The sequence below is a fragment of the Lontra canadensis genome, unplaced genomic scaffold, assembly GCF_010015895.1.
Source record: "Lontra canadensis isolate GAN:19392208 unplaced genomic scaffold, GSC_riverotter_1.0 scaffold1, whole genome shotgun sequence".
Classification (NCBI taxonomy): domain Eukaryota; kingdom Metazoa; phylum Chordata; class Mammalia; order Carnivora; family Mustelidae; genus Lontra; species Lontra canadensis.
Genome location: NW_022630995.1, coordinates 98,857,333 through 98,883,626, shown reverse-complemented (window position 1 = coordinate 98,883,626; position 26,294 = coordinate 98,857,333). Strand labels below are relative to the sequence as shown.

Below are 26,294 nucleotides of genomic sequence, written 5' to 3'. Positions count from 1 at the left end.
GAAAAATTTCTAGTACATTTTTTACTCAGCAAATCTAATGAAGTGTCTATTCTGTGCTAGGAGGAATGAAACTATCTTGTAATTCATCAGTAGTCCCTGATCAATGGACCACATGATCAACTACGACCAATAGTTGATAGGTTTTACTGTAAAATTTTTCAGGACTGAAAAAAAAAGGACTTATAAGAGTATCTTAGTATGTCAGCACTTAGAAATTTGTTTTTGGGGGGGCACTTGGATGGCTCAGTCATGTGAGCATCTGACTCTTGATCTCAGCTCAGGTCTTGAATTCAAGCCCTGTATAGTGTGGAGCCTACTTTAAAAAAGTTTTTGTTTTGTTTTGGTAACTGCTTCATTCAAAAGTTGACAATAATAAAGCAAAATTAAAGCTACACTAGAGCCACTCCTCTTTTATTACAGAGCCTTTCCTTTACACCTCGTGCAACCTTTCTCTATGCTGAGGAAAAAAGCAAGAGGACTCTTTCTTAAAGTGAACATAATAACATGAACAACAAATTACTGTGATGAAGATCAAAACTTGATTCTGAAGAACTATCAAGTTTCATACAGAATTATTTGTGAGCATAACTAGAAACAGTGGCCAACAATCAAAAGCTTTTTTAGAGGTTTACTTGCTCCTAGTTAGCTGCAAAAATAAAAGGCATTTCTAGCCTCTTTGTGATGTAACATCTCTTCCAGTCATATTTCTCCTAAGATGGGAAAAATGGGACGGGTAAGCAAAATTCTTGTTTGCTCTGTAATGCCCTTGCAATATTCCCCACATGAATTCTCAACGAGCTTTGTGACTGATCTACATACAGGAAGCAGTTAATTTCAGCAGGTTTACAAAATTTAGCTAGAGTAGGTATTGTGTGTAAATGTGTCATTTCACAGAGATTTTAAAATCCCCTGAACATCCTGTTAAATACTCCGCAAAGAGTGGCTACATTAGCGGATCTCCGGAATTAGCAATCCCTATTTCCAATTCATCCTCTACTCAACTCCCCACTCTCCCCTTTAGTGTATTTAATGACCCTACCTGTCTACCCCCATATCCCACCCAACCTTTGTGGTGGTTTCTCGGTTTTCTGGCTTTGCATCTCCAAATTTTGCAAAGACTGAATCATTTATAAGCCTAAAATGATGTAAGAGCTTGTAGCAAAGTCTACAGGTCTTATGCTGTGACTTAATTTGGTCATAATTAATAATGAAAAAGTAATCATCATCTGAAATATATTTTTAAAATTATTTAAACAAAGTCCAAAGTCTGTCTTTTCCAAATGACTAAGAACTGTCAGAACAGTCAAAGCAGTACAAGCCTCTTGATTACTACAGTATTAGCTTTCTATAGACTCTCTGATTTGGCATAATCACTTAAGTAATTATTTTATTTTATTTTAGTAGCCCAGGATTTGAACTCATGACTCTAAGATCAAGACCTGAGCTGAGATCAAGAGTAGGTCGCTTAATCAACTAAGCCACCCAGGTGCCCCCTAAGTAATAATTTTAAAGATACACAAGTTTTAAATAAGTATCTTCTTTTCAATAAACCTCACTCCCATGACAGTAGCACATGTAATGCTGAGGTCTACTTTTGCCTAGGAATAAAACATATGCTTTTCTGCGAACCTATGGACAGTGCTGGCTTGTTTTCTCTTTAAATGCTGAGTCTCTCTTGAAATCAAAGGGAAACCAGTTTTATAAAATTCCAATCATGTCTATAATACATAAGCGAGGAACAAAGGAGTCAGACAGGAATGGAATGATCTGACTAAAGAAATGTCAGTCACATATAAACCAAAAATGGTTCTGCTTAAAGAACTAACAGGATTAGTTAAACACAGATACAACAAAAAAAAAACAAGACTCAAAAGCTGGAAATTTTCCTCAACTGATATTATGAAAGAATACATGTGAGGCTACCAGTTCAAGTCCAGATAAACCCATTTGTGATGTTCTATCTCTGTCCTGTTGAATCACAGAAGTCTTTGACCACGGGAAACACTAGATGAAAATAGTGGGGTTGATGAGAGCAAGGTCAGGACCTGTATGGGGCAGGGAGAGGGGTACTTCAAAAAGTAAGATTTTCTGCAGGTTGGCTCAATGGTCTTGTTTCCATGAAATTGGGTTATTCTCATGTTTTTATGAATGAACAAGAAATTTCTAGAGTCATTTCAAAAAAAAAAAAAGCTAAATAATGATAATTTGGCAGCACAAGTTATGCAAGTAGAGTATTAGCTCCTGAAAGGTCATATGCAGGTAGTATGGTTCCCTGGGACCCACGAGTAAGCAAACCATTTGGTCATGAGATATCTAAGATATATGAAGTTGGGGGAGAAGGGGTGGCAAGAGCTTCCAATTATTCTAACTGAGATCCTTCCCAGCTTTATAGCAGCACAATTAAAAATGAATCAAACAGAAGAGTTTGAGGGCCCTGAGGAATTTCCCCACATATCTCCTGATATCCACATTCAAATGTGAGATAATACGTACTTTCTAAAATTTAGCTTATCCTGCACTTGGGGTAAAGAGGAAAATTTAATACACTTAGCTTCAGGAAGTATACAACTTAGATTAGAAAATTTAAAATAATTTATCACTAAGTCAAATTAAGTACCTTTTTGCAGTAAGGTGAATACACTCCATCTTAAAAATCTTGCTCAAAATATAGGCCATAGTCTCCCTCTACTCTTGAATTGTTTCTGTATTTTCAAAGCTATGCAGCAATGGGATGGACGGTGGTATAAAAATAAGCTTACTGATAAGCGTAAGCGTACTTAGTTTCTAATTCGAGATGTGACAATGACAAAAATCAAATTTAAGCTCTTTGTAAGCAAAAACAAACATGGGGGTAGGTTCAGACAAAGTCATAACAGGTACAATTCTGTTCCTCAGAAATCAAAATGATGATTCCCTTAAGGTAAAAAACTATACAGTAGAACTGAGATGCTCAAAATAATGAAAGAAAGATCCCCTGAAACATCTTAAGAGCAACGTCTACTAAAAATAAGGGAAAAAGGAAAGATGAAATACAAGAATCATCCTTTCCCACCTAAAAACCCATCCTCAGAAAGAACACAAAGAAACAAACACAATGAAGTCAGCAGCAGGGTGCTGACCAGGTGTTACTGCGGTCGCGGTGACCCAGCCAGGACGTTTGCTGTAGCTTCCTGCATGGAGGCTGCTGCTCTGCCCTCCCTGAGCATCGGAAGAGAAATGACATGTTTCTCTTCAGAGGTGTTAAAAACTCGGGTTGCCTGAAGGACAGATATAAGTTTGACACCTAAGATTAATAACCACAGCGTATTGGGCCAGTGGGAACTTTCACTATGTTGAAGCCAGACAAACTTCCTGCTCATACGGTATTCAGGCACCCAAATGCCAGGACCCAGTGGAGGTAACAAACTGTTTTTTTCTCTTCATACTTTACCATTGGCCCACAGGGACTGCCATAAATAAGACTCACAGAAAGAAAGGCTTGGGAGTATGCTTTTAATAAATTCTCTGGGGTCCTTGCTCTGAAATATTTAACAATCTTCCGCATCTTCTTACTCTCTATGAAAACTACCAACTCAAGCCAAAGTTCACTGTGCGTTAGGAACTGACACCAAATGTGTTACGATTATAGGTGCTTTCTTCTTAGGCCTGCTTTATCTGAACTAAGAATTCTTATTTAAAATTCTGTGAGACCCTCAAAAGATTTCTGGCATAAACACACCTCTAAGAATTCCAGTTCTGAAGGATGTAATTAGCCAACTAAAATTTCCCTTCAGAAGGAAAAAAAGCTGGACTGGCAAAGGTGTTTCAGGTTCTCTTGAGTAGATAATACTGTACTTAGGTTACAGGTAAAAGCTGTGCAAGCATACCTAAGTCAGTGTCTGTCTAAAGCAGAGCAAAAGCATATAGAATTGTTAAAGTGAGCTACCAACAGAAACATTTCTGTGCATGCCAACTGGCCCTAGCTGCATATAGCTGATTTTATATACAGTTACATACAAATGGAAGATTCTTTGTGAGGAAGGGGGCGGTGAGGCCCCTCCCCCACCCCCAGATGTTTTTCTAGTTCTAACACCTGCAGGCAGCAGATGCAGTAAACAAGCAGTTGTTTGTAATGCAAATTTAAGTAACAAGGATTCCTCCTGGCTGCTCCCACCTTAAGCTCAAACACAAATGGTCACACCGCTCCTGACACCCTAAAGGAAAACTTATCACTAAGGATGTCAGTTACACAAACACTAAGTCCTGCTAAGGACAGAGTTAAAGAGCAAGAAGGCACAAGCGTGGTTAGTAAGGGTGAATAAGACAGGCTGCCTTCCGGTTAAAGTGTTGGATCTCAGACACATTAAAAACAGCTGTTGGGTATTAAAAACCAAAGACTGCCACTCACTTTGGCTGGATCCTTAAAAAGAAAAATGGACATAACCTTGTGGTTAAAAACTGAAAAGCTTCTGTAATTGTGCAAATGCAGAATATCACAAGAAAATGTGCCTAAAATAAATATGTCCTAAAATGTAACAGAATAAACCAAAGCAGCAGATAACAGGGTAAGGTAACTGCTTCCTGACCACACCCCTTTCCTCCACTCTACACCCACCAACATTTATTCTGGCCACAAATCTTTCCTAAACAATGAATGACTGTTCAATTCACCAACCTCAAAATTTTAATATATGTACTAACAATAAATACCTTCTATCAGAATTTCAAAATGGTTAGTACTGGGGGAGGGAGGAGGTGGCTGGAGAGACCTAAAGCAGAAAATGCTGATTTAAAGAAGAGATGCTTAATTTTCAAGATGCTTAGGGATAATATATAAATACTGGTAGATTTTTATTACATTGACTTTTAATAAATTATTGCTTTGAAAGGAGAAGTGGCTGAACTAAGGAATAAGTTATTAAGTATTAACTGTGTTTATAGCCGAAAAATGTTTAAGATTGTTTTAGGGGTGGGCGCCTGGGTGGCTCAGTTGGTTAAGCAAGGGCATTCCGCTCAGGTCATGATCCCAGAGTCCCGCATGGGGCTCCCAGCTCCATGGGGAGTCTGCTTCTCCCTCTGACCTTCTCCCCTCTCAGGCTCTCACCCTCTCTCCCTCAAATAAATAAATAAATAAAAATCTTGGGGGGGAAAAAAAAAGATCGTTTTAGGGGTTATTTTCTATTGTTACCAAGTCAGAGACTATAATTTAGATTTGTCAGAAATATTATTTGTCGTTCTCAAAAGTCTTTCAACAGAAATCTTCAATTATTCCTTACCTAAAACATATTTTCCTCCTCACCACTAAGAAAAAACAACAACAAAATAGCCCAACTATAAAAGTATCTGATATGTTTGCATATTTAGTTTAACAAATATAAAAATCTACAAATTTTAAAACTCAGAAGCATTTATTTGGGGGTGGTCCCTAAATATTAAACTGTTTTTGCTTTTTATTTGGGGGTGGTCCCTAAATATTAAACTGTTTTCCTTTTAATTACTTTTTAGGCAGGAGATTCATATGCACCACACATATATCTCTATCATTAAATATCTGAAAAGCCTTTTAAAATAAAACATGAAAATGGTATTTCCTATCACAACTGTGGTAAGATCTCGAGGATCACCATTTTAACTACTATATGAAAATGAGAACTCATTCCCTACTTGAAAGTTCAAATATCGTTTTGAAATTTATGGAAAAATAATTACAGGAACTTCTAAATCATAGTGTTCACACAAAGTGGTTGTATTTCCCGTGCCTATCATTCTAACTGAAGACTACAAATAATCACGCAAATACTCTTGTTCATAATTGAGTCCTCTCTGCTACTCTGGTGAATCTTTTAGATCCCAGATTCTGTTCACTGAGGTATTAACACAGTACTTTCCCCAGATGTTTGTGACCTTTTTTTTTTTTCACTTAGCATAAGCACTGGGCTAATAAGGCAAAGACCATAGGTTCCATTTTCACAATCCTGGATTTGTCTCCCTAAGGGGTCAGCCAGACTGAAACCCTAATCCCCAAGACCCTGCAGACATACATGTTCTTCACTGGGGGTTAGGTGGTAGAGGGAGAAAAAGGCTGAAACAGAGTTAAATATATTGATGGATCAGTGAAAATCCATCACTACCACCTGAGGGATGACTGTCAGAGAGAACTTCATCACCAGTACATTTCACATTCACATACTACATAAGTTACCCTTTAGACGTCTTCCTACTACGTAAATGATATTTCCACTTCTCAACAAAAGAGAAATATCAAATAATATATCTGAAATTCTTCACAGTGCTAAACATTTGAATGATGCAGTTACGTTGCCACCGCATTTTTAGAACTTTAAAAGTTAACTGAGCTATGAAATAAAAAGAACAATTTTCATTAAGGTTATCTTCAAGTGATATTTTCTCAACAATTGACAATAAAGTAAAACCAACTCGTCCCCACCTCCCTTCAACTGATTTTTTTAAATCTTTTTTTTTAAGATTTTATTTATTTATTTGACAGACAGAGATCACAAGTAGACAGAGATCACAAGTAGGCAGAGAGGCAGGCAGAGAGTGAGAGAGGGGGGAAGCAGGCTCCCTGCTGAGCAGAGAGCCCGATGAGGGACTCGATTCCCAGGACCCTGAGATCATGACCTGAGCCCAAGGCAGAGGCTTAACCCACTGAGCCACCCAGGCGCCTGCCCTCAACTGATTTTTTAATAAGATTTATTTATTTGTGAGAGAGACAGAGAGAGAGAGAAAGCAGGGGGAGGGACAGAGGGAAAGGGAGAGAGAGAGTCCCAAGCAGATTCCGTACTAAGCTTAGAGCCCTGACTTGGGGCTCCATCTCAGACCCTGAGATCATGACCTGAACTGAAACCAACACTCAGTCTCTTAACTGACTGAGCCACCCAGGAGCTGCCCGGCCCAGAGCAACTGATTTTCAAAACCATCATGTACTACAATAAAACAAGACAGGGTCTTAAAAGCTGAAGTAACATTCTCAATTCAGGCCCAGATGAGGTCAAGTAGTTCTGATTCTAGATAACTTGTGAGCAGTGAAAGCTATATAGTACTTAGGTAACTGAAAAATTAAATCAATTTTTTCCTCTCATCAGCATCAACAGCACAATACTCATAAGAGGATAAATTTGTTGATTTAACTTTACTTGATTTCATGATAACTGGCAGTCTGTTATTTATTTATATTAACCAATAAGCCAAAAGCTAAGTCCCAAGTGTAAGACATCAAAGGTAGCACTCTTTTAAGGCAGCCATTCCTCACAGCAGGTCTTGTTTAGTAATGACTGGTCACATACAATGAAACTATTTCCGATGTGTTTTAAAAAACAACTATTTTGCGAAAATACAAATTAACTTGCATTTCTGAAAACAATTTGCCAACATCAGTGTGTTACTCACTGTTCTTGGGATGGGTGGAGAAAGAGATCCATTTGACATGTATGGGTCATTATTCATATTTGGCATCATTATGTACCCGGAATAACTTGAGTAGGAGGGTCCCTTATTGTAGAGACCTCCATCTGGATGCTTTCCTGGGAGAATCCAAATAACAGTCAATGATGCATTGAGTTCCTTTTTATATCACCGTATTTTTCATCTGAAAATCTAATCAGACCTTACATAAAAGATTTGTTTACAAAATACTGTAACTGAATTATTATGCTCTATTTTAGATTGACAGTATTTATTCTCTTAAATGGCTTAGCGTGAAACACATGTTTTAAAAACATGTGGTTCAATTTACTTCCACTACTGACTAATGTTTTTACAAAAATAAGTGTTATTCATCTAATTTAATTTGTTCTAAAACTAACAAACTGGACCAAGAAATATAGACACATGAAAGAACACGCACGAACTTAAAGCCATATTATAAACATATTAGGCCATCTAGCTATACACACACACATAAGTACTTACACACCTGAAGTTATGCTCCACCTTATCAGCAAACTCAAAAATTCTACCGTGCTTCTAGATTTTACTGAGGGAAAGGGTTGTATCTAGTATATAAGGGCAACTACCCAAATTTATGAAGGATTAACTCCAGGAGACTTAATTTTATATCCTACACCATTCTGCCAAAGAAATCTGTGTGTTTAATATGTACCTTTCTTCTCTTTAATCTGTATAACTACTTTGTAGCTCAGAAGGAAATCTGATATTATAGTTCCCTTCCCTTCTTCTCCTGGCTGACATATTGTACATATCAACACTTCATTCTGGTCAAGCCAATTTTAAGTAAAGAGAACAGAAATGCAGACTATTTGACAAGAAAACCCTACAGATTATTTGATTATTTTACAGTCACAGAGAGTTCTAGTTCAATCTAAAAAAATATATGCAATTTTTAAAGTTTTGAGCAAGAATTAGGTATGGGGACAAAGTCTGTCATTTTCCATGTGCAAAATTCCTATTTTAAGAATAAAGTTTTATATTTTTACAAATTAGATTTACTGAGTCATATTTAGTCTGTGCATTCACTCCCTTCCTTCTCACTACAATAAGAAACAGCAATTTAACAAATGAACGTCCACTTGAAACTATTCTGTTGGAAAATAAATTGGTGTAGACTGTCATTCTGGAACAACGCAGAAAAAAAAATACTAAAGGTCTAAGCCAACATGAACTTGGGTTAAAATAAGGAAAAGAGGAAAACTTACTATAGACATTTCCTCTTCCACATAAAATCTGGAAGCCAACTAAATTTCAAAGGCCCCTAACTCATTCAAAGACAATTTTTAAATCATGTAAATATACATGAGAAATAGGCAGTAAGTTTCCTAGGTATTCTTTCCCATTTTGTTAAAATAGGGGGCACACTCTTATCACATCTGGTCCCCATTTCTTGGACTCAAATAAAAACCAAAAATATACCTCTAGTCACAAATTGCACATATTAAGCGACAAACTTGGGAGAAGTTGAATTAGTGTCTTACCGTCATCAGGGTGTTCTCTGGCCTTGTCGTGGTAGGACTCCTGAGAGGTTTGCGCTTGTCTGGCCACCTAACAGTAAGAATCCCCATCCCCGAAAGAAAGAAAATCAACTTTGAGTTTGTGACTAAGTATGTGTCCACTGGTGGAGGACCGGCTGCAACTCAATTTACCTATTTTATCAATCTAAGAGGCTATTTTATCAACCGTAGGCTAGGGTTGAGAACCTGGAAATCTTTTGCTTTTTCTTTTCAACACATATTTTTGAGTGATTATTATGTACCCAGGACTAGGAAGCATAAAGAATAATAATAACAAAACCAGTAACAGTACAGTAAATTTGAGAAAGATCCACATGCTGCTCTGAGTGCTGGTTGCTACAATGTATCAAGGCTACTTCTGTACCTAGTATGATAGGAGTTTGATTTAATGAGGTTCATCATTTTGCTAGCTTCTTTAAACCACTGTTCATGGTCAATCAGAGCTGATTAAAGTCGGGAAGAAATATCACTTTGCAACTATAAAGACATTTTAAATAAAAAACTAGGCACTCACATTTAGGGGTCTCAAGGCAACTGTCCCAAGCCAGTCCCAGCAGGAGACCCCCTCTTTATAACCTACCGTGGCTGGCTAAGCCCAAAGTGACAAAAAAACCCAAAAAAACAAAAAACTATTTTGTGGTTAAAGGGAGGAAAATTTGAGAGTTGGGTTATAAACATCTAAAAGGTAGCCCAGCTAATATCAGTTCTGGTAACCACCATCTACCCAGATTCAACCACGTGCAAATCAGTGGTATTACCCATTCACTATCTTCCCTGGTCTGCCCCATGCCCACTTACACCTCGGCAAAGATTCACAAAGCCCTAATCCCTCAGTTCTAAGCTTCAAACTGCAGGACCCTTCTTCCAGAGCAAAAACGGAAAATGTGAAGTAGGTGGCAAATTTATTTATGGACTAAGGAAGGACAAGCAAAATGAGCAGAAAGAACAAGAGACTGCTCTGCAAATTTAAGAGTTTGGCCCCTAAGTTAAGTGTTTTGGATGTTACTCGGTTCCTTGGACATATGTCCTCCAGGTAACCTCCTCCCCCCAATACATATTCACAAACCTTTCAAGTGAGGTGGGTGCACCCTTGCCCCCCCCAACCCTGGCCCCCTTCAAATTGGCAGGTTGGGATGAAAGATTCGGGGATAACAGCCGTGTGTATCTCCTTAGAACCCAGGCCCCCAGCCTTCCAAATGCGTACTCACCCCGGCCATTGGTATAAAGAAGGTAACTCTGAGGTGTTCTTAAACATGTTGTTTAAGACCCAAAATGTCCCCGCCCCCAAAACCACACGCTTTCTTTTTGGGGGCAGAAGGATGCCATTTAAGGGAAAAGGGTATACCCTCCAAGTTTCTTTGGAGGGAAAAAGCGTTGGTGAAATCGTTTGAATGTCAGGACTTTTCTACCGGATTTCCTCCAAAGCGCTTCCCAGTTGTTAAACGAGGGTGGCCAGTGGAGTGTCGGGTATCAGGGTCCATCCGCCCACCCCACCCCACCCCCTTTCTGAAACTCTCCACCGCCTGAAATAGCCCTTCCGCGCGGTTCTGCTTGCGGCTTTCTCTAGCAGGCACGCACGTGTCTCTATTTACTCTACTTGGGTTACCTGCGCTATCGCCCGCAGCGGGCCAGGAGATCAGATAAAGCGCTTTCCACCCTCCCCTGAGTGGGTGCCCTGGCTTCCGCCACATCTCGACTCTGACTCGCCTTTCTTCTACAAAGATTTAAGGCCTGATCCGGGCCCACACTTACCCCAAATATAAGCGGTTTTTTACTTTGCCGGGTTTGGAGAAAACTAGCGTTGCTGGCGGTACGGGGAGCTCCCCGCTACCACCACGCCCCGGGGGGAGGGTGGCTCGGCTCGGTGAGCCCACGGCTCCCAGAAGCCGGCCGGGGCGCTGGGACCCGGCAGCCGCAGAGACACAGGCGCGCGCCCCCTGGGCCAGCCGGCTTCGCGCGATCCCCGCTCCGCGGCGGTTGGGACTGCCCCGCCTGTCCCCGGCCCACGCTCGCCTCCCCTTCCTCTCAGCCCTCGGCTCTGCTCATCTCTACCTAAGCCTCTGGTGGTTTAACGCACTTTTGCAGAGACATCTACCGCGAGAGATAGCGGGTGCACTTTGTTTTCCGTTCCACGGAAGAACTTCTCAGTGTTGGTTCAGACATCCTGGCTTTAATGCGTCGCACCCTCTCAACCCCACTCAAAAGTCCGCAGGCGAAACGTTATGGGTTAAGGGCAGCTTCTCCGACCCACAAACAATTTGGTCATCGAACCTCAGAACTGATCCACTCGGAATAACCTTCCCTGCACACTCCACCTCCCACCGACACCAATACACGCGCCAGGACCCACACACACGCACACACAGGAAGAATGTTGACCAGGAGCCCATCCAACCCTCCCACCCCACCCCCACCCCAGCAAACAAGGGACCTCCTCGGGACCCGTCAGTCGAGGCTCTCCGGCGCCTTCCCTCCTTCTGTGCTCTTCCCCGGGAGCCGCCACGCCTCTCGGACCTCCGGGCAGCGGCCCGCTCACCTCGTGTCCGTTGCTGGCCGGGATGATTTCAGACTCGTTAACCAAGGAGGACTTGATGTCGGCTAAGTCGCCTTCCTCTTCGGGGTGACTGATTTCTGCGAAGATTTTCTCCTTCTGAGGATCGCCCTCATCTTTGAAGGGGATCATCTCGTCGGTAGCGCAGAGTTCCGGGTCTCCCCCGCCGCCGCCGCCGCCGGCCCCGGAGAGTTGGGGCATCCCGACCACTCTATAATCTCCTCTCCGCTGGAGGAGCACCCGAGGCGACAGCAGGAAAGACAGGGGGTCAACGACAGAGGGAGGAGGAAAAGGAGAACTGGAAGGATGCGTGAGGGAGAAGAGCAGGCGGAAACCGGGTCGGCGGCCCGCGGCCCGAGCAGCTGCGGCGGTGCCCGAGCCCCGGCTGCCGCCCGCGCCTTCCCGCTCCGCAGAGATCGGCGCCGGCGCCCGCCCTCGAGGCCGAAGGGCACCGGGCTGCTAAGGCCGCCGCAGCCGGCGCCTCTGGGGGCGTATGAGCGGCGTGGCGCGCGCTAGGCTAGGCTGCCCCAGCGGCCACCCCACGCCCCCAGCGTCTCCAGGGTCTGCGCACAGAGGACGCCGGTTCCGTAGGAGGCAAGACTCTCCCAAGCGCAGAGGAGGGTCCGTCCGCGCGTCTCTACGCAAACCTCTCCACCCTAGCTTGCGCGGTGGCCGATTTGGGAGTTTGTTTTCCGAGAAAGGAAGCAAGCTGGGCAAAAAGGCTCCGTTTGCCCCAGCAGAGAAGGTGCAAGGAGAATCAGAAAATAACGAAATGTCCACTTCCTGGAGGGTTTAAAAAAAAAAAATTTTTAAAGAGCCACCCAGGTTGAGATGTCCGTTTTAGAGCTTCTCATTTCCTTCCCTTCCGCTTCAGTTTTCCTTCTCCAGGCGCATTTAATCTGCTGGAGGAGGAGGAGGAGAAGGTGGGGGAGGAGGAGGAGGAGGGAAGAGAAAGAGAAGTTTGCCAAGAATAAAGTTTGTGGCGGCGAGCGCTGGGAATCGGCAGTGGAGGGTACTGGCGGGGTGTCGGGGAGTCACAGCTGGGGCCTCGGACCCAAATGCTTCTGCGGGGAGCCCGACCCCTCTTTGTTCCCGGCTCGAGTTTCTCAGCCTGGCGCTCTTGCTCGCCGCTCTCCACGCCTTCGCCGGGCCGCTCTGTCAAAGCAAAGAGCTGCACCCTTCGGGTTCGCCTGGCCGAAGGGAAGGAGGGGGAGTGCCCCGAGTTTGCCCGCGTTAGAGGCTCCGGCGCGTCCCGGCTCCTCGGACCGTGAAAGCTCAGCCCAGGTCCCTCCTCCGCACCCTGCCCCGCAGGTGAGCGGCTGCGCCTCCCCACCGCTTCTCCTCCTCCCGCGCCTCGCTGGCGCTGAAAAGCTACCCACTTGCGTCGCTTCTCCTCCCCCTCCCCTCCCCCGCCTCCAGCTCTCCTTGGCCGCCCGCTGCGGGGAGGGGGGGCGCGGGGAGAAGGAGGTGGTGATTGAGGACTTTTTTTCTTTTCCCAGAGCCTGCAGGACGAGTCCTAGTGGGTGTGTGTGTGTGTGTGTGTGTGTGTGTGTGTGCGCGCGCGCGCGCGCGCGCGCCTAGAGGAAAGGATCAAGCAACTCGCTGAGAGAACGAAGAACCCGGCGCTTCCTGTAACCCACCGAGAAGCACCCTTTGCCCGTGTGAAATTGACAAGAAACTCTGCGGGAATGGTTTAACTTCATCATCTAAGTATCTCTTCTCTTGTACCCCCCACACCTTCTTCTGCCAGTCTCTACCGGCCCCCCTTCCCGCCTCCCTCTCCCTCCTTCCCTTCCTTTGGCAGGGCAAAGAAGATGAAAGAGAAGCCGCCACAGCTGTGATCGACACCACATTGATAGATGCTCTGACAGAGCGGATGAGGCGGGAATTGGGGACAGAGAGAAGGAAAAGGGGAAAATATAACAGAGATTGCTTAACTAAGAAAACGGAAATAAGGACAAGGAAGAGAGTTGTGGCTTTCCTAAAATATGTCAAAGGACAAGGGAGCATATGCTAGCAAAAATTAAATCTCCAGTCTTACTGAGAAAAATAGGATAAAGAAGACAAAACTGAAGACTGGATCTTAATTACTGCCTTTTAAAACAAGATCTCTTTCTGTACATCCTCACCATGGGATGTTTAGAAAGTTGCTCTAGGTCTCTCGTGGATTTTAGGAGATATACACCACAATGTATGGGAACCTCATGGAGAATGAAAACTCAACCTAAGGAGGGAGAGAGAGAGAAGAAGAAGGCAAAAGGACCCAGGAGAGGGATGGCAGTAGAGGGAGGGAGGACCAAGCAGTCTCTGGCACCTCAGACTACGCACTCAAAGGGACCCTTGAAGATGCAAATCTGAATCCAACCTCAAAAATTTGTCAGCCTCTACCATCTCTTTGATGCATTTTGTACACGGACAGGACTTTTAAGGAGATGCTTTGTGAAAGTTACAGTATAAGCGAAGCTGAAGTTTGAAAACACATTTTGTTCCTTGGCTCTCAAACCCCCTCAGTTAAAAATTCAGGCAAAATTATTATACCTAATACACTAGCCATCTGTAACACCTCAGAACAGTAAACAAGAGGCAGGAAAAATGTGTCTCCATCTACCTTAAATTGAAAAATAAGGAAAACTCTGCAGAATCAGACTTTAACTCTATTTTATAGGAATAGTTATGCAAAGATCCCTCTTTTCCTAAGGAAAACATTGCACGCTGCCGGGCATTACATAAGTTAACCTTAACAGTGCTCACATTGAGCACTTAACACTTCGGCTAGGGATGGGAAATTCACTAAAAAGCAATATTAAAAACTATCAGTTGGTCACATACAGCATGGTCAGTTGTCACACATAGTCTATTTGGGAGATTGAAGCAAAACTAAGGATCTGGTGATGGAAGCCAGGAAGAGTAAAACATTTAAACACACTAAGTGCAGACAAATGTAAAGCCTTAGAGAAGAAAAACAAAAAGAATATTCTGCTACAATGTGTCTGTAAGACAATACTAAAAAGATTGGAAAGAAACCAATTTTTATTGGTGGCAGTAGTCAACTTCCCTTGAAGTTATGCACCAATGTGAATGTAAAGTACTAGTGATGTGAACATGTAGCTATGTAAGACATTAAGACCCTCTGTTCTAAGAAAAAAAAAAAAAAAGGGAAAGCAAAGCCAAAAGACCTCCCATAAATGTGCCAATTTGGCTGATAGGAAAAGAACTGGGAAATGCAGTTTCACCAAAGTAACCAGAGTGGAGGTTCCTTTTCATCAAAATGTTGAGGAAGGGGAAGGATGGGGGACAGGAGACACATAATTGCCAGCGAATATTTTCTGGAAGCCAAAGAGATTAAATGACAGCTCCTACATCGCCCTGTTGAAGTGTTACAACTAATTCGAATCCCATTTTCTCCTTCATGTTAATTATCTGGACTTCCAGAGTCTTTTGGAACTCTGCTCCAGGTGTCCTTTAGATTAGGAGCTCGAGAAGATGGGAATTTGGGGAATAATAAACTCGTAGGAACTGTTCACCGGAAGGGCGGAGGGTAGGTGGCTATGTTTGGTATTTTTCGGTAACCCTCTCCTGTGGAAACACGGTTTTTAACGAAATCACCAGCGCTTTGCTCTGTTTCTGTGGCTGTTTGTCCTCCTCGTGGCGTGCGGGTATTGACTGTCCCCAGCTTTGTTGCAAATCTTGAGACGGGCTGAATTTAAAGGGGGCTTTACGAAGCGAGAAAACATTCACCCAAGTTTTAGAGCTTTGTCTGGGAAGGAGGTTGACATTTCCACGTGAAGTCTGCCTTTACCAGGGTCGAGAGGGAGGGGGGTTGGGAAACAGGGGCACTCGGGAGGGGTGAAGTAACCCCGGGAAGACGTTCCTTCTTCTCTGACAGGTTCGGAGATGTTCCAGGCAAAGGCAACTCTGTCACCGGGAGGTCTTTTCGAAATCATGTGGGGGCTGCTATTACAAACGCAGCCGCCTCTTTGGGTGCACAGTCCGGGATGTGGTGGGCGCGGCGCGGGAGAAACGCCGCCGCCCGCCGCCCCCTTCCCTCGGATGTAGAGGCGGGTTGTTCGTGTGAACTCGAGCGAACGACTGGAGGTTGGCTGTTACAGGTTCACTCCTTCAGGATGTGGGTTTCAGGGGGCGTTTTGATGTGATTTAATTCCGACCGTGAAACAATTGCTAGGGGCTGGCTGGATTGCTGTTGGTTTTTCCCCTCTTGGTGGCTTTGGTTGGTTTTGGTTTAGTTTGCGAGCAAACAGTGACTTGTTTTATATCAACATTTTTCTCAGTGCCGGGCGCCGTCGCCGGCGCTGCGCGTGGGGGACGAGGCGCCCACCCCCGAGCCGGAACCGAGGTGGGGGGAGTGGAGACTGGTCTCGCAGTCCGCAGGGTACCCAGCCCCCCGCGGGTGCGGGCAGGGGACCGAGGAGAATGACCCCCACCCCTAGCAGAGACCCCTCCCCCCAGCGGTTTTGCTGCCAAGTCGACTCGGCTACAGACACTCAAGTGAGTCCTTAATTACAGGGAGGAGAGAAAAGCGCCGTGCCCTTCAGAGCCCTCTCCGCCCCCTCGGTCCTAACCCCCCCGCCCAGACTCCGGGTCTTCCCCTTTGTGTGGCCTGGACTCTCCTCCAGCTACAACTTTGGTGGGATCCCAAAGGAAGGAGGTGGCGGGGGCCTACGCAAGAGGATGCTGGAAGAGAGAGCAAGAAGGATGAAGAACTAGGAAAACGAATTATGTTGACTCCGGAGACGGTTAGAACTCCGGCACCCTCGACTTCCCACCCCAGCTCTCCAGGAGACTAAAGCTGTGGCACCTCCAGTTTAACGGACTTCGCAGAAAGGAGGAGGGGGGTGGGAGTGGCGAGGTAAATGGCAGTTTGTGTCCCAGGGGTTCTTCCGTCTCTTCTTGCCCCCTTCTAAGACAAACAAACTCAAGCCCCTCCTCGCCGGGGTAATAGAACTCGTAGCACCGTGAAAATGTCGTTCCCCAATTCCGCCGCGTGCAGACGCCCGGTTCCCGCGGGGCAGGCGCCCGTTGGCGTCCTCGGCTCTGCACCGCCTCGCGAGGTCCGCCGACGGTGACCCCGCGGCCGCCAGCCCCTCCAGCCCTCCGGGGGCTTCGCTCGTGCGGATGCGGGCCGAGCTCGGCGTCCGCAGCTCGCTGGTTGGGGGCCCGAGGCGCGCCCGTCCGGGGAGCTGTGTCCCCCTCAAGGCCCGCGAAGGAGGGCCACATCCCAACCCGTCTGGGACCGGCCGAGTCTCTGTCAACCGGGAAGCGAGGGCTCCCATCCCGGGGCCTCCCACACCCGAGAGCAGTCAAGCCGGGGTGGTCGCGGACAGGAACGCGGGGACGAGGGACGCGTTCGGGGGAGCCGAATGGGCCAGAAAGAGCCTCGCCACGCGCCCTCACGGCTTGGGCTCTGCGACTGGAACCTCTGTCAACCCTCCCTCCCCCCGCCACGGGGACCCGGGCTCCGGGGCAGAGGAGCCGACGCTACGTTGGGAAGGGGAAAATCCCCAGAATGGAGTGGTATGGATGTGCGACCTGGGATAAATTTGCAGGCCACGGGACAGCTCGCCTAATGGGCTGGACGTAAAATTATTTTCCCTTCTGTGAAAACTTTTCTCAGGAGCCTTAACTTGGCGTGGGGACCGGCCTCCGGCCGCCCGCGGGTAGCACCACGCGGCGGCCCGCCCCTTCGGCCCCGCCTTGCACAGCTGGTTCCCCTTCAACCGCTCTGAGGCCGAGGACGCGCGCGGGGCAGCGGCGCAGAGAGGCCGCCCCGCGCGCGCGCGAGCCGCGCCTTATATCCTCGGAGGGCGGCGCCTGCGCAAGGCCCGGCTCGGCGGCATGGCCTTTGAAGTCCTGGCGGCAGCAGCTTTCATCCTTTCTTTTTTCCCTTGCAGGCCCCTTTGTGTGACTAAATTTGGCAAGAATATGGATCCGAGCCAGTCTTTCCACGTGTGCTCCCAGCTCCCAGCTGAGAAGGCCAAGGGTTCTCTTCCGGGTAAGGAGACAGGGAGAAAGATCAAAGAGTTTGGGGAGCTGGATCTGAAATGTGAATTGAAAATAAAAATCAAGCCTGGACGCATTCCAGTTTCTAAAGCAAAACCAACCCTTAGCAGAGGCCGCCTTGCTATGACTCTCTTTCTCTTTCTGCTCTTTTTTTACCCTTCTCTCCCTTTCTTTCCCGCAACCATTCTTGAGGACATGGAATAAAATAAAGAGGACATAGGGAAACACTTAGTTCCTCCAGATTTTGTCTTGCAGTAATTTTATTAGGGAAAATATCTTGTACATAATTACTGTTACGTGAAGCCGAATTTCTTGAGCCATAAATATTGTTTTATTTCAGTATGCTTCACACTTTCTTTTGTAGCCACATTTGGAAAGAGAACGTTGACACACGCGTGTGTATTCACTGTGCATTGTGCTTCTTTTGCTACACACGATATGCTGCACTACCGAGTTTTCTCCCACAGAAGTTAGATCCTGCAAAACCAACCTTAGTATTATTTGTTAACAAAGCACTCACTATCTGGTGTCCATGATTTGAAATCCTCTTACTGACAGAGTCCTGAAATATTTTCCTACAGGTGACTAGCTAGGAAGTCTGTCTTTGAGTCTAGAAAAATCACAAGGCCCCTTTTGGAATACAGTATTCTGTTGTTTCAGAAGTAACCGATATGAAGAGACTGCTTTGAAATAGTGTAATGCAGAGTGGGAAATCCTGCATCTGAGGTGGGCTCTACCCCTCCTGTCATGCTGTGCTGACCTCAGGCAAGCCATTTAACCTCTCCCAGACTCAGTTTTGCTTCTGCAGAATGGGTGTAATGATAGCATACTTGACAAGGTTGTTGTAAGAATGCAGTGAGATGATGCATATGAAAGTATGTACAAATGCAAGGTCTTTTTGGTCCGTTAAGCAGAGATGATTCTGCAGGAGACCTGTAAGTTGCAAAACAAAACTTCTAAGGCACTAGGCATCTCTACCGCAGGAGTAAAGGGGGATGATTTCACACACGTGCCCATGCTACGACCATCTCCACATCCGCAACAGTTGTGTTACAGAGACACCAAAACCATCTTAGCATTTGTTACCCCTAGAGCTTGATGAGGAAAAAACCATTCCATTAACTCTGCCTCATGTTTATGTGGGACTCTCTCTTTTTTTTTTTTAAGATTTATTTATATATTTGAGAGGGAGGTTGAGAGAATGAGTGGGAAGGGGCAGAGGGAGAAGCCGACTTCCTGCAGAGCCAGACTTGGGACTTGACTTCAGGACCCTGGGATCATGACCTGAGCCAAAGGCAGACGCTTAAAGTACTGAGCCACCCAGGCTCCCTTATGGTGGGATCTTAACGAACAGATATAAATGAATGTAGACACATGACACTGAAAATAGAATATTATTTTGTGAGGCATTTTACACAGCTTGTAATAAGTCTGAGAACGGCCTTAGTAGTATGACAGCCAATGAATGGGCTAACATGTAGTGTATATAGATAAAATACTCCGACAACAACAACATTAAAGACACTGTGGGGAGTGACTAGAAAGGTGTAGGAGAGGTGTTTCTTGGGACTAAGTAAATACCATCAGAATTTATGTTTCAGAATAGAATGTGATTAGATATCTCAGACTGAGGCATCTCACGTTTAGAAGGCAATAAAGGTTATGGCTAGGGCTGGGTGTGAGGTGACAGGGCTGCCACATCTGTAGCATTTAGGGCATCTAGCTGAGGATACTTCATGTGCCATCCTTTCTAACTTATGGTAACTCCTCCGAGAGAGTCATTTCCTGGGCTCCACCACCTAGTATAAGCTTTCCAGTGAGACCTGCGTACAAAATGGTAAAAGCAGGAGTAGGGAGTGGTTTCCAGAGTTCCGCTTCCATTCTCCTTTTACTGTGGCCCCAGGCTGCCCAGGTACAGAGCCTTCCTGAGACGCCCTTCTTTATAGATGCAGCCATTTTGAAATGTATTTCTGGCTGGGAAAAGAACATGGGACAAGGCACTGACGGTTTTGTCTTGTTTTGGGGGGCAGTGAGGAGGGCCTGAAAATACTTAGAGAAAACCTGGGGTCCTCTGTGGGAAAAAAATGAAATCCCTGAATGGGGAAGCATGGTTAAAGGATTTTTCTTATTTTTATAAATCTATTTACTCAGTGGATATGATAACGAGGTGTTTCTTGAATTGAGGTAAATGCACCTCTCAAGATGGATGGCCTCAGTAGTCTTCTCAGGCCTCCCAGACTGTAGAAGCAGGGCCCCGGGCTCTTTCAGCACTGAGCCAGAGTCTAATCCCTGGTCTGAGGCGAGATGCCAAAGCCACAACCTTCTTGCCTGAAGGCAAGGGCAGTACCAACAGAGCCATATGGAGATTAATGCAGAACAAGGTCATTAGTCTCCTTGTTTATCCAGTTACTCCCAGCACAGATTTGTGTAAATTTCAGCTACAGTGGTGGCAGTCTGTCTTTGATTGAGTGTAATCTATACATTTTAGTGCTCCAGGAAAGTACCCACCTGACAGGAACGACATCCAAAGCCCAGAAAACACATCTACACAGGCACAGTGAAGCATGTTGAACAATTTTCCAGTGAGTTCCATCAAAGTAAATAAAACAACCTGGAGGGTCAGGCCAGAGCCTCCTTTGTATCATGATATGACTTTTAGAAGTCGTTGTGACTAATTTGTATTTGTTTCCATTTGAAACTGGGTACCTACTTTAAACCTTCATTTGCCTCCTAGAGAAGGGACTTGGCCTATGTAACATTTGACCTTGATGATACTTTCTTTTTTAAAGTACTTCTGTCCATAAAAACAGACTCACTGAGTGCAGTTATCCAGGCTAACATCCACACTTACCCAAGATACAGCTTCAAGTTCTTAGCCCTGTCTTGCATGTGTAGCTATGCTTAAACTGAGAATTAGCAATTATGGGAGACATTCAGGAGGTAGGCAGAGCCAATGCAAATAGTTTAGGCTACAAAATTGTCATCTGGCTCAACTGAACACTTTTCTCTGGCAAAAATAAAGCTAATTTGCCTGATCTGAGTTTGATTTAAAGGTCCTACAATCCCACTCTGCCAATTACAGATCTCAAGTCCACTTCCCTTAGGTTAAACTGGCAGAAAGCAAGGGGCAGAGCTAAATGACTATGCTATGAAGTTAGACAATGATTTTTGACTGCCAGTTCAGATAACTGTACAGAATCCCAAATATATTTTGAGGCTTGAATTATCCAGACATTTGACCTTTGCTGTTCAAATTCTCTGAATAATTTTAGATTATTTTACTTTGTATTGCAGGAACAGCAAATCTCCAGGGGCTGAGTCACATAGACCTTATAAGATCTCTCTTGCACGACTTAAGCAGCCTCCAGCTGGTGTCTGGCTTCCACTCTTGCGAGGTTCCGTGCATACCCCGCAACAGTCCATGCATCATAAAGCAGTCAAAGTCATCCTTGAACAGTTCCTAGTGTGGGAAGGAGGCTTCCAAGTTGCTATGTGGACTGGGTCCTGGCTTCCTCTCCTACTCCTCTTCACTGCTCTCAAACCCTGCTCTCCTGCTGTTCCTCCAGTGTGTAAAGTGCATACACACACACACACAGACACACCCCTCAGTCCTTTATTTGTTGTTGACTCTGCCCAGAAACTCCTGGCGGGGTAGATATTCGTAGGACTCATTCTTCATGTTTCTGCTCAGATGACAGCTCTTTCTCACTGCTACCTTATCCCAATTTTGGTCACCCTCTATGCTTTTACAGCTTCATCTTTCTTCAACAGTTACTTCCTGACATGTTTTTTATGTTTACTTATTTTTTACCTTCCTCTCCCACTAGAATATAAATTCCACAGGAATGGGGACTTTGTTTTCTTATATATCCACTGCCTACAACAGTCCTTGGTGCACAGAAAATATACTAGATACATGCCGAATAATGAATTAATACAGCTTTTGAACCCTTGATTTCCTTCTCTGTAATGCTTCCTTAATGGAAGATTACATATATTTGATGTAAAATTACCTGGTGCCCTGAGTAGGGCACCTGAGTAGGGCTATAACCATGTAGATCAGCACTGCCAATAGAAATACAGTGCAAGCCACATAGGTAATTTTAAATTAAGCTAGAGACAGGAAGTTTCAATTAATTTTAATAATATATTTTATTTAACCTGAATATCCAAAATATTACCATTTTAACATGCAATCATTATAAAAATTAATTAATGGAAGATTTTGCATTCTTTATTTTATATTAACTTTTTGAAGTTCAGTGTTTTGTTTACTTACAGCACTGTCAGTTCAGACCAGCCACATTTTGAGGGCTCAGCAGCACATGTGGCTAAGGGCTACCATATTAGACAGTGTAGCTGTATTTGGTCAACTCTGTAATGGCAAAAGTTTGTCGGATTCATCTTGGTAGCCCCCTTGCTACAATAGTAACTTGCACAGTTCCCTCGAAACGGTAGATGATGAAAAATGCATCAAAGAGTATTATAACAATATGTTGTTATATGCCATTTTTCATGGCAAATACAGATTTTCAACTTTATTGGAGAGTGAAATAAGTCTGAACTAGCCGGAGGTTGTAATCATCACCCTAAGTACCTTATAGTGCTTTGCACATAATAGGGGCTCAACAAATAGTTGTGGTTCAAGTGTGTAGTTGAATTGTGTCTTTGGGTGTGTTTTCACATTCTAAATAGTGGACTTACCATTGAACTTTAAGAAATATAGAAGTTGATGATTTCCTGAAGCGTATCTTCTTGAATGACTTTCTCCTCCCTGACCAAATTGCTGAGCTCAAAGTTCCCTACAAGTCATCTGAAATCATAGGTTTCTTAGGAGATAGATAACAGGGAGAGCTCCCACTCCCACCCCAGACTTCATTTTCAGTTATACTTCCTCAACTGCTTTTCAACCACAGATGGGCAGGTAGTAAATCTCTGTCTACTGTCTAGAGTTTTCAGCCAAAATACCTTAATAAGGCATTAGTCTTAGGCTTAGGCAGATGCTTTATAGTTACAAAATCATTTCACCCATTTCAGAGATTTAAGCCCTGATGCAATCAAGAAAGTACACTGAAATTATTTTGCCAGCAAGGAGATCACTGAACATATATTCAGTGGGGTGCCTGGGTGGCTCAGTTGATTAAGCATCGGCCTTTGGATCAGGGTCCTGGGATGGATCCTGCATCGAGGTCCTTCCTTGGTGAGGAGCCTGCTTCTTTCTCTGCCTACTGCTCCCCCTGCTCGTGCTCTCTCTCTCTCTCTCTCAATCTCTCTCTCTCTGACCAATAAATGGATAAAATCTTAAAAAAAAAATACACTCTTAAAAATAAATAAATAAAAATATATTAAAAAGATTGTCAGTGAGATGTTTCTGGAGGTGAAAGGCTTGATCGTTTAAACTAGGGGATTTGTTAAACACATTCTAAAAAGCCATACAGGGGAGCACTATGCAGATATGAAATGATATAATTATTTTTATTTGCTGGAACAAAAGATATTAGTGCTATGTAGAAAAAAGTGGGAAAAAGAAGATTATAAAAGAGCAAGTACAACCGTGCCTCATTACAAAACAAATCTCCTCCATGGCGTTTATTAGCATGTAAGCTCTATGAGGGCAAGGGCACTGTCTTATTACAGTTTACCCAGTACCTAGAGCAGCTCCTGCCACAACGTGGTCACTCAGTCAATATCCATTCAATATATACAGAAGGATAGACACTGAAATGCTGACAGTAGTTTTCGCTGGGTAGTCGAGCCTTGGGTGGTTTTTAGTTTCATCTTTGTGCTTTTAAAAACATTTACATGCAACAAGTCAAGATTAAAGGATGAAGATAAAAAATATTAAAATGTAATATGATAAAAAAGATTTAAAAAATAAAAGAGCTTGTGCTAGGAAATTTTAACAATAGTAACAGCAACAAACAAATTAATTATCAAGGAAAAGAAGAGGATGAGACATCAATGGCAGTGTTGGAGCCACTATGTCATAGGGGACTCAATTTCAGGGCCCATTGAAAGTGTGGGCATGCAGAAATTAATACAGAGGGGCTCTGACCATTTATAGAAACTTAAAAAAAAAAAAAAAGGTGGGGGCTTTCGGAATGCCTGGGTGATGTAGTTGGTTAAGTGTCCGACTCTTGGCATTGGTTCAAGTGGTGATCTCAGGCTCCTGAGATTGAGCCCCACATTGGACTCTGCTCAGCGAGGAGTCTGCTTAAAACTCTCTCCCTCTTCCTTTCCCCTCCCTCCAGTGCTGAGGCGTGCTCTCTCTTTCTCTCTCAAATAAGTAAATCTTTAAAAAATTTTTTTTCCAAAAGCCTTTTGTACTTTTAAGGCAAAGTTTAAACAGTGAAATGCACAGGTCTCAAGCACATAGTTCAACGATTTTTTAAAAATATTTCACTACATGCATTAATAGAATGAGTATCACTTCCATTCACTAAAAGAACACTGTATTGAATGAAACTTGCAAGTACTTTGTAGAAACATCTTTATAAGTTTTGATAAATACATACACCTGTGAAACAATCACTCTAATCAAAATAACAACACTTCAGTTACTCTGGAAGTTCCCCTGGAGAATGAACTTATTTTGAAGCAACTTTTTTAGCTACATTTTTGGTGAAATGTCATAATGGTATTAGATTGTTCTTTTCTTGCTGGCTGCTTTGGATATGTCCCTTAAGGATTCTGTGTTTAATTTTTCAATCTGAAAAATTTGTCAGATTAAAATACGCCTTTCCAGAAAATGCACTAATAATGTACTTTGTAGGAAGGGCAGAAATGGAACTTGTAGTGTTGGGTTGGCTATTGAAAGGCTGTATTGGAACACCAACCAAGTAAATTCGGTGAAATATGTGTATTGTAAATTGTTTTTCAGTGTCACAGATGAAATGATGTCTGTGGTCTCAACAAACCTCAGAAGAGGTCTTGGTTGCTACAGACATGGATGTTTTGGAGGGAGGAGCTGCAGGGGGTAAACTGAGAAGGAAGTGATGGGTGATTTCCAGAGACAGCTGCGTCCCAGAGACTTGGGAATGTGAGGATCTTTGGTGGGTGTAGAAACACAGAAGAGCAACATAGTGGATAATGTGCATGCCTCCAGCTCATGCCTCCTGGGCTTTTCGCATTCCTCTGGGCTCTGTCTGATCCACCCCATTGCATACATATAGTTGAATACAGCAAACAGGAGGGGTTTCTGACTGTAGCACAAAATTGTTCTCAATGTTAAAAAAAAAAAAAAAAAGCATTTCCTGGATTTCTTTTATGGGAAGCGTTAAAAAATACAGACGGGATGTAGTCTGATGTTTTTTCCCCTTATTGTGAAATGGTTGGCGTTCTTGTGTTTTCTCTGTCTCTCTGTCTCTCTGCCTTTAACATGAAGATAAACCTGGATTTCCAAGAAGGGGAAGATTTAATCAACTTAAACGTGGGTACAAAGGCCATGCCAAAACAAGCTGATCAATAAGCAGGTCAGAATTGTCCAAAAGAGGACTGGGGAATGGGTTGCCATATGGTTTGGGTTAGACGATTTCTTAGCTAAGTGTCAGAACTTCTTGGATTGCTATCCTGGTAGTCCAGAGAGACATTGCATGCTATGAGGGAAATAAAAACAGTAATGTGAAAACAACATTCAGAATTTACTCCCAAGTATGGACTGCAAAATGCTTCTGAGCTGCTGCCTTGCTCCGTGATGCCTTTCATCTGTCCCCCTTTCTTCATGGACCCTGCAGCATGTGGGGTGTGAAATCACTTGATAAACTGTTTCCACTGTTGAGCCGTGAGGATTTCATAGTTTGACCCCTGAAAATGAAGGGAATTAAGAACTGATAGGAGAGATGATTTTGTGCCCAAGGTGGTGAATTGGTCGCCAGAAAGACTCACCTAAGAAGCACTTTTGCATAGCGGCTATCTAGGTAAGAAATCATAAGGGAGCTGAAAATTAAGATAGTAAAAAAAGATTTATTTCTATAACAAGGCCAGTCAGATAGAGAATAATAATAAAAGTTAAATTATAATCTGAGAAAAAGAGGCAGGAGAGGAAGTTTGCTTAATAACTATTTTTCTTTAGTCTCTACCCTTCACTTATAAACCAAAGTCATATTTATTTATTTATTTGCTTATTTTCCAGGCAAGAGCTAGTATTTATAATTAATTATATTTATAAGTCCAGCAACAGCCAAAATAAATTTTAAATGATAATCATTGTCATTGTATCTATTTTTTAATTACTAAAAGTGGAAAAAGAAGGTTGAATATCAAATGGGCATTGTACATTATATACTGTGAGTATTCCACTTACTATGGTTGATTAAAAATAACTTACTCTGTTTCATGTAATGCTTCAAGTAAATTACATTTTCTGCCTCTCACATTTGAATACAAGACTGTTATCTTAGGGTTCCCAGGAGTATGGAAGAAACATTTCATGGAAAGAACTCTATTTCAGCTGTACTGTCTCTTTTCTGTTCCTTTTTTACTGAAGGGAAAAAAAGGGAGGCGAAAAATAAATAAAACAACAATAATTATATTTCTACTCTAAGACTATGATCCTTTGGATAAAATGCCCTCACTTCTCGTTATGCATGAAGGTAAGAGATATCCTATTTCCTCAGTTTCTTCTAGTCTCAGTAAGATGAAAGGAATTTACAAATAAAATTGGAACTGCAGACATTACAATTAATTTATATAGTTAAAAACTCAGGATTGTATTCAGATCAGCATGACACAAGATTTAATTTAAAAGGAAAAAGGAGCAA

At 43.6% G+C, this 26,294-nt stretch overlaps 1 protein-coding gene across 4 annotated transcripts in view; it reads right to left on the bottom strand.

Moving 5' to 3' along the window:
• Positions 1-11,929, bottom strand: part of LEF1 (lymphoid enhancer binding factor 1) — a 119,577-nt gene extending 107,648 nt beyond the window's left edge. The window contains exons 1-3 of one of the 4 annotated variants that reach the window (XM_032860193.1): positions 11,503-11,929; positions 8,931-8,997; positions 7,390-7,523 (exon numbers count right to left, since the gene is read on the bottom strand). In XM_032860193.1, the coding sequence (XP_032716084.1) occupies positions 7,390-7,523; positions 8,931-8,997; positions 11,503-11,718 (417 nt within the window). In that variant the 5' untranslated portion in view covers positions 11,719-11,929. The remainder of the gene's footprint in view (positions 1-7,389; positions 7,524-8,930; positions 8,998-11,502) is intronic. The other 3 variants (XM_032860201.1, XM_032860174.1, XM_032860183.1) reach the window with 3 other exon arrangements.
• Between the last annotated feature and the right edge of the window lie 14,365 nt (positions 11,930-26,294).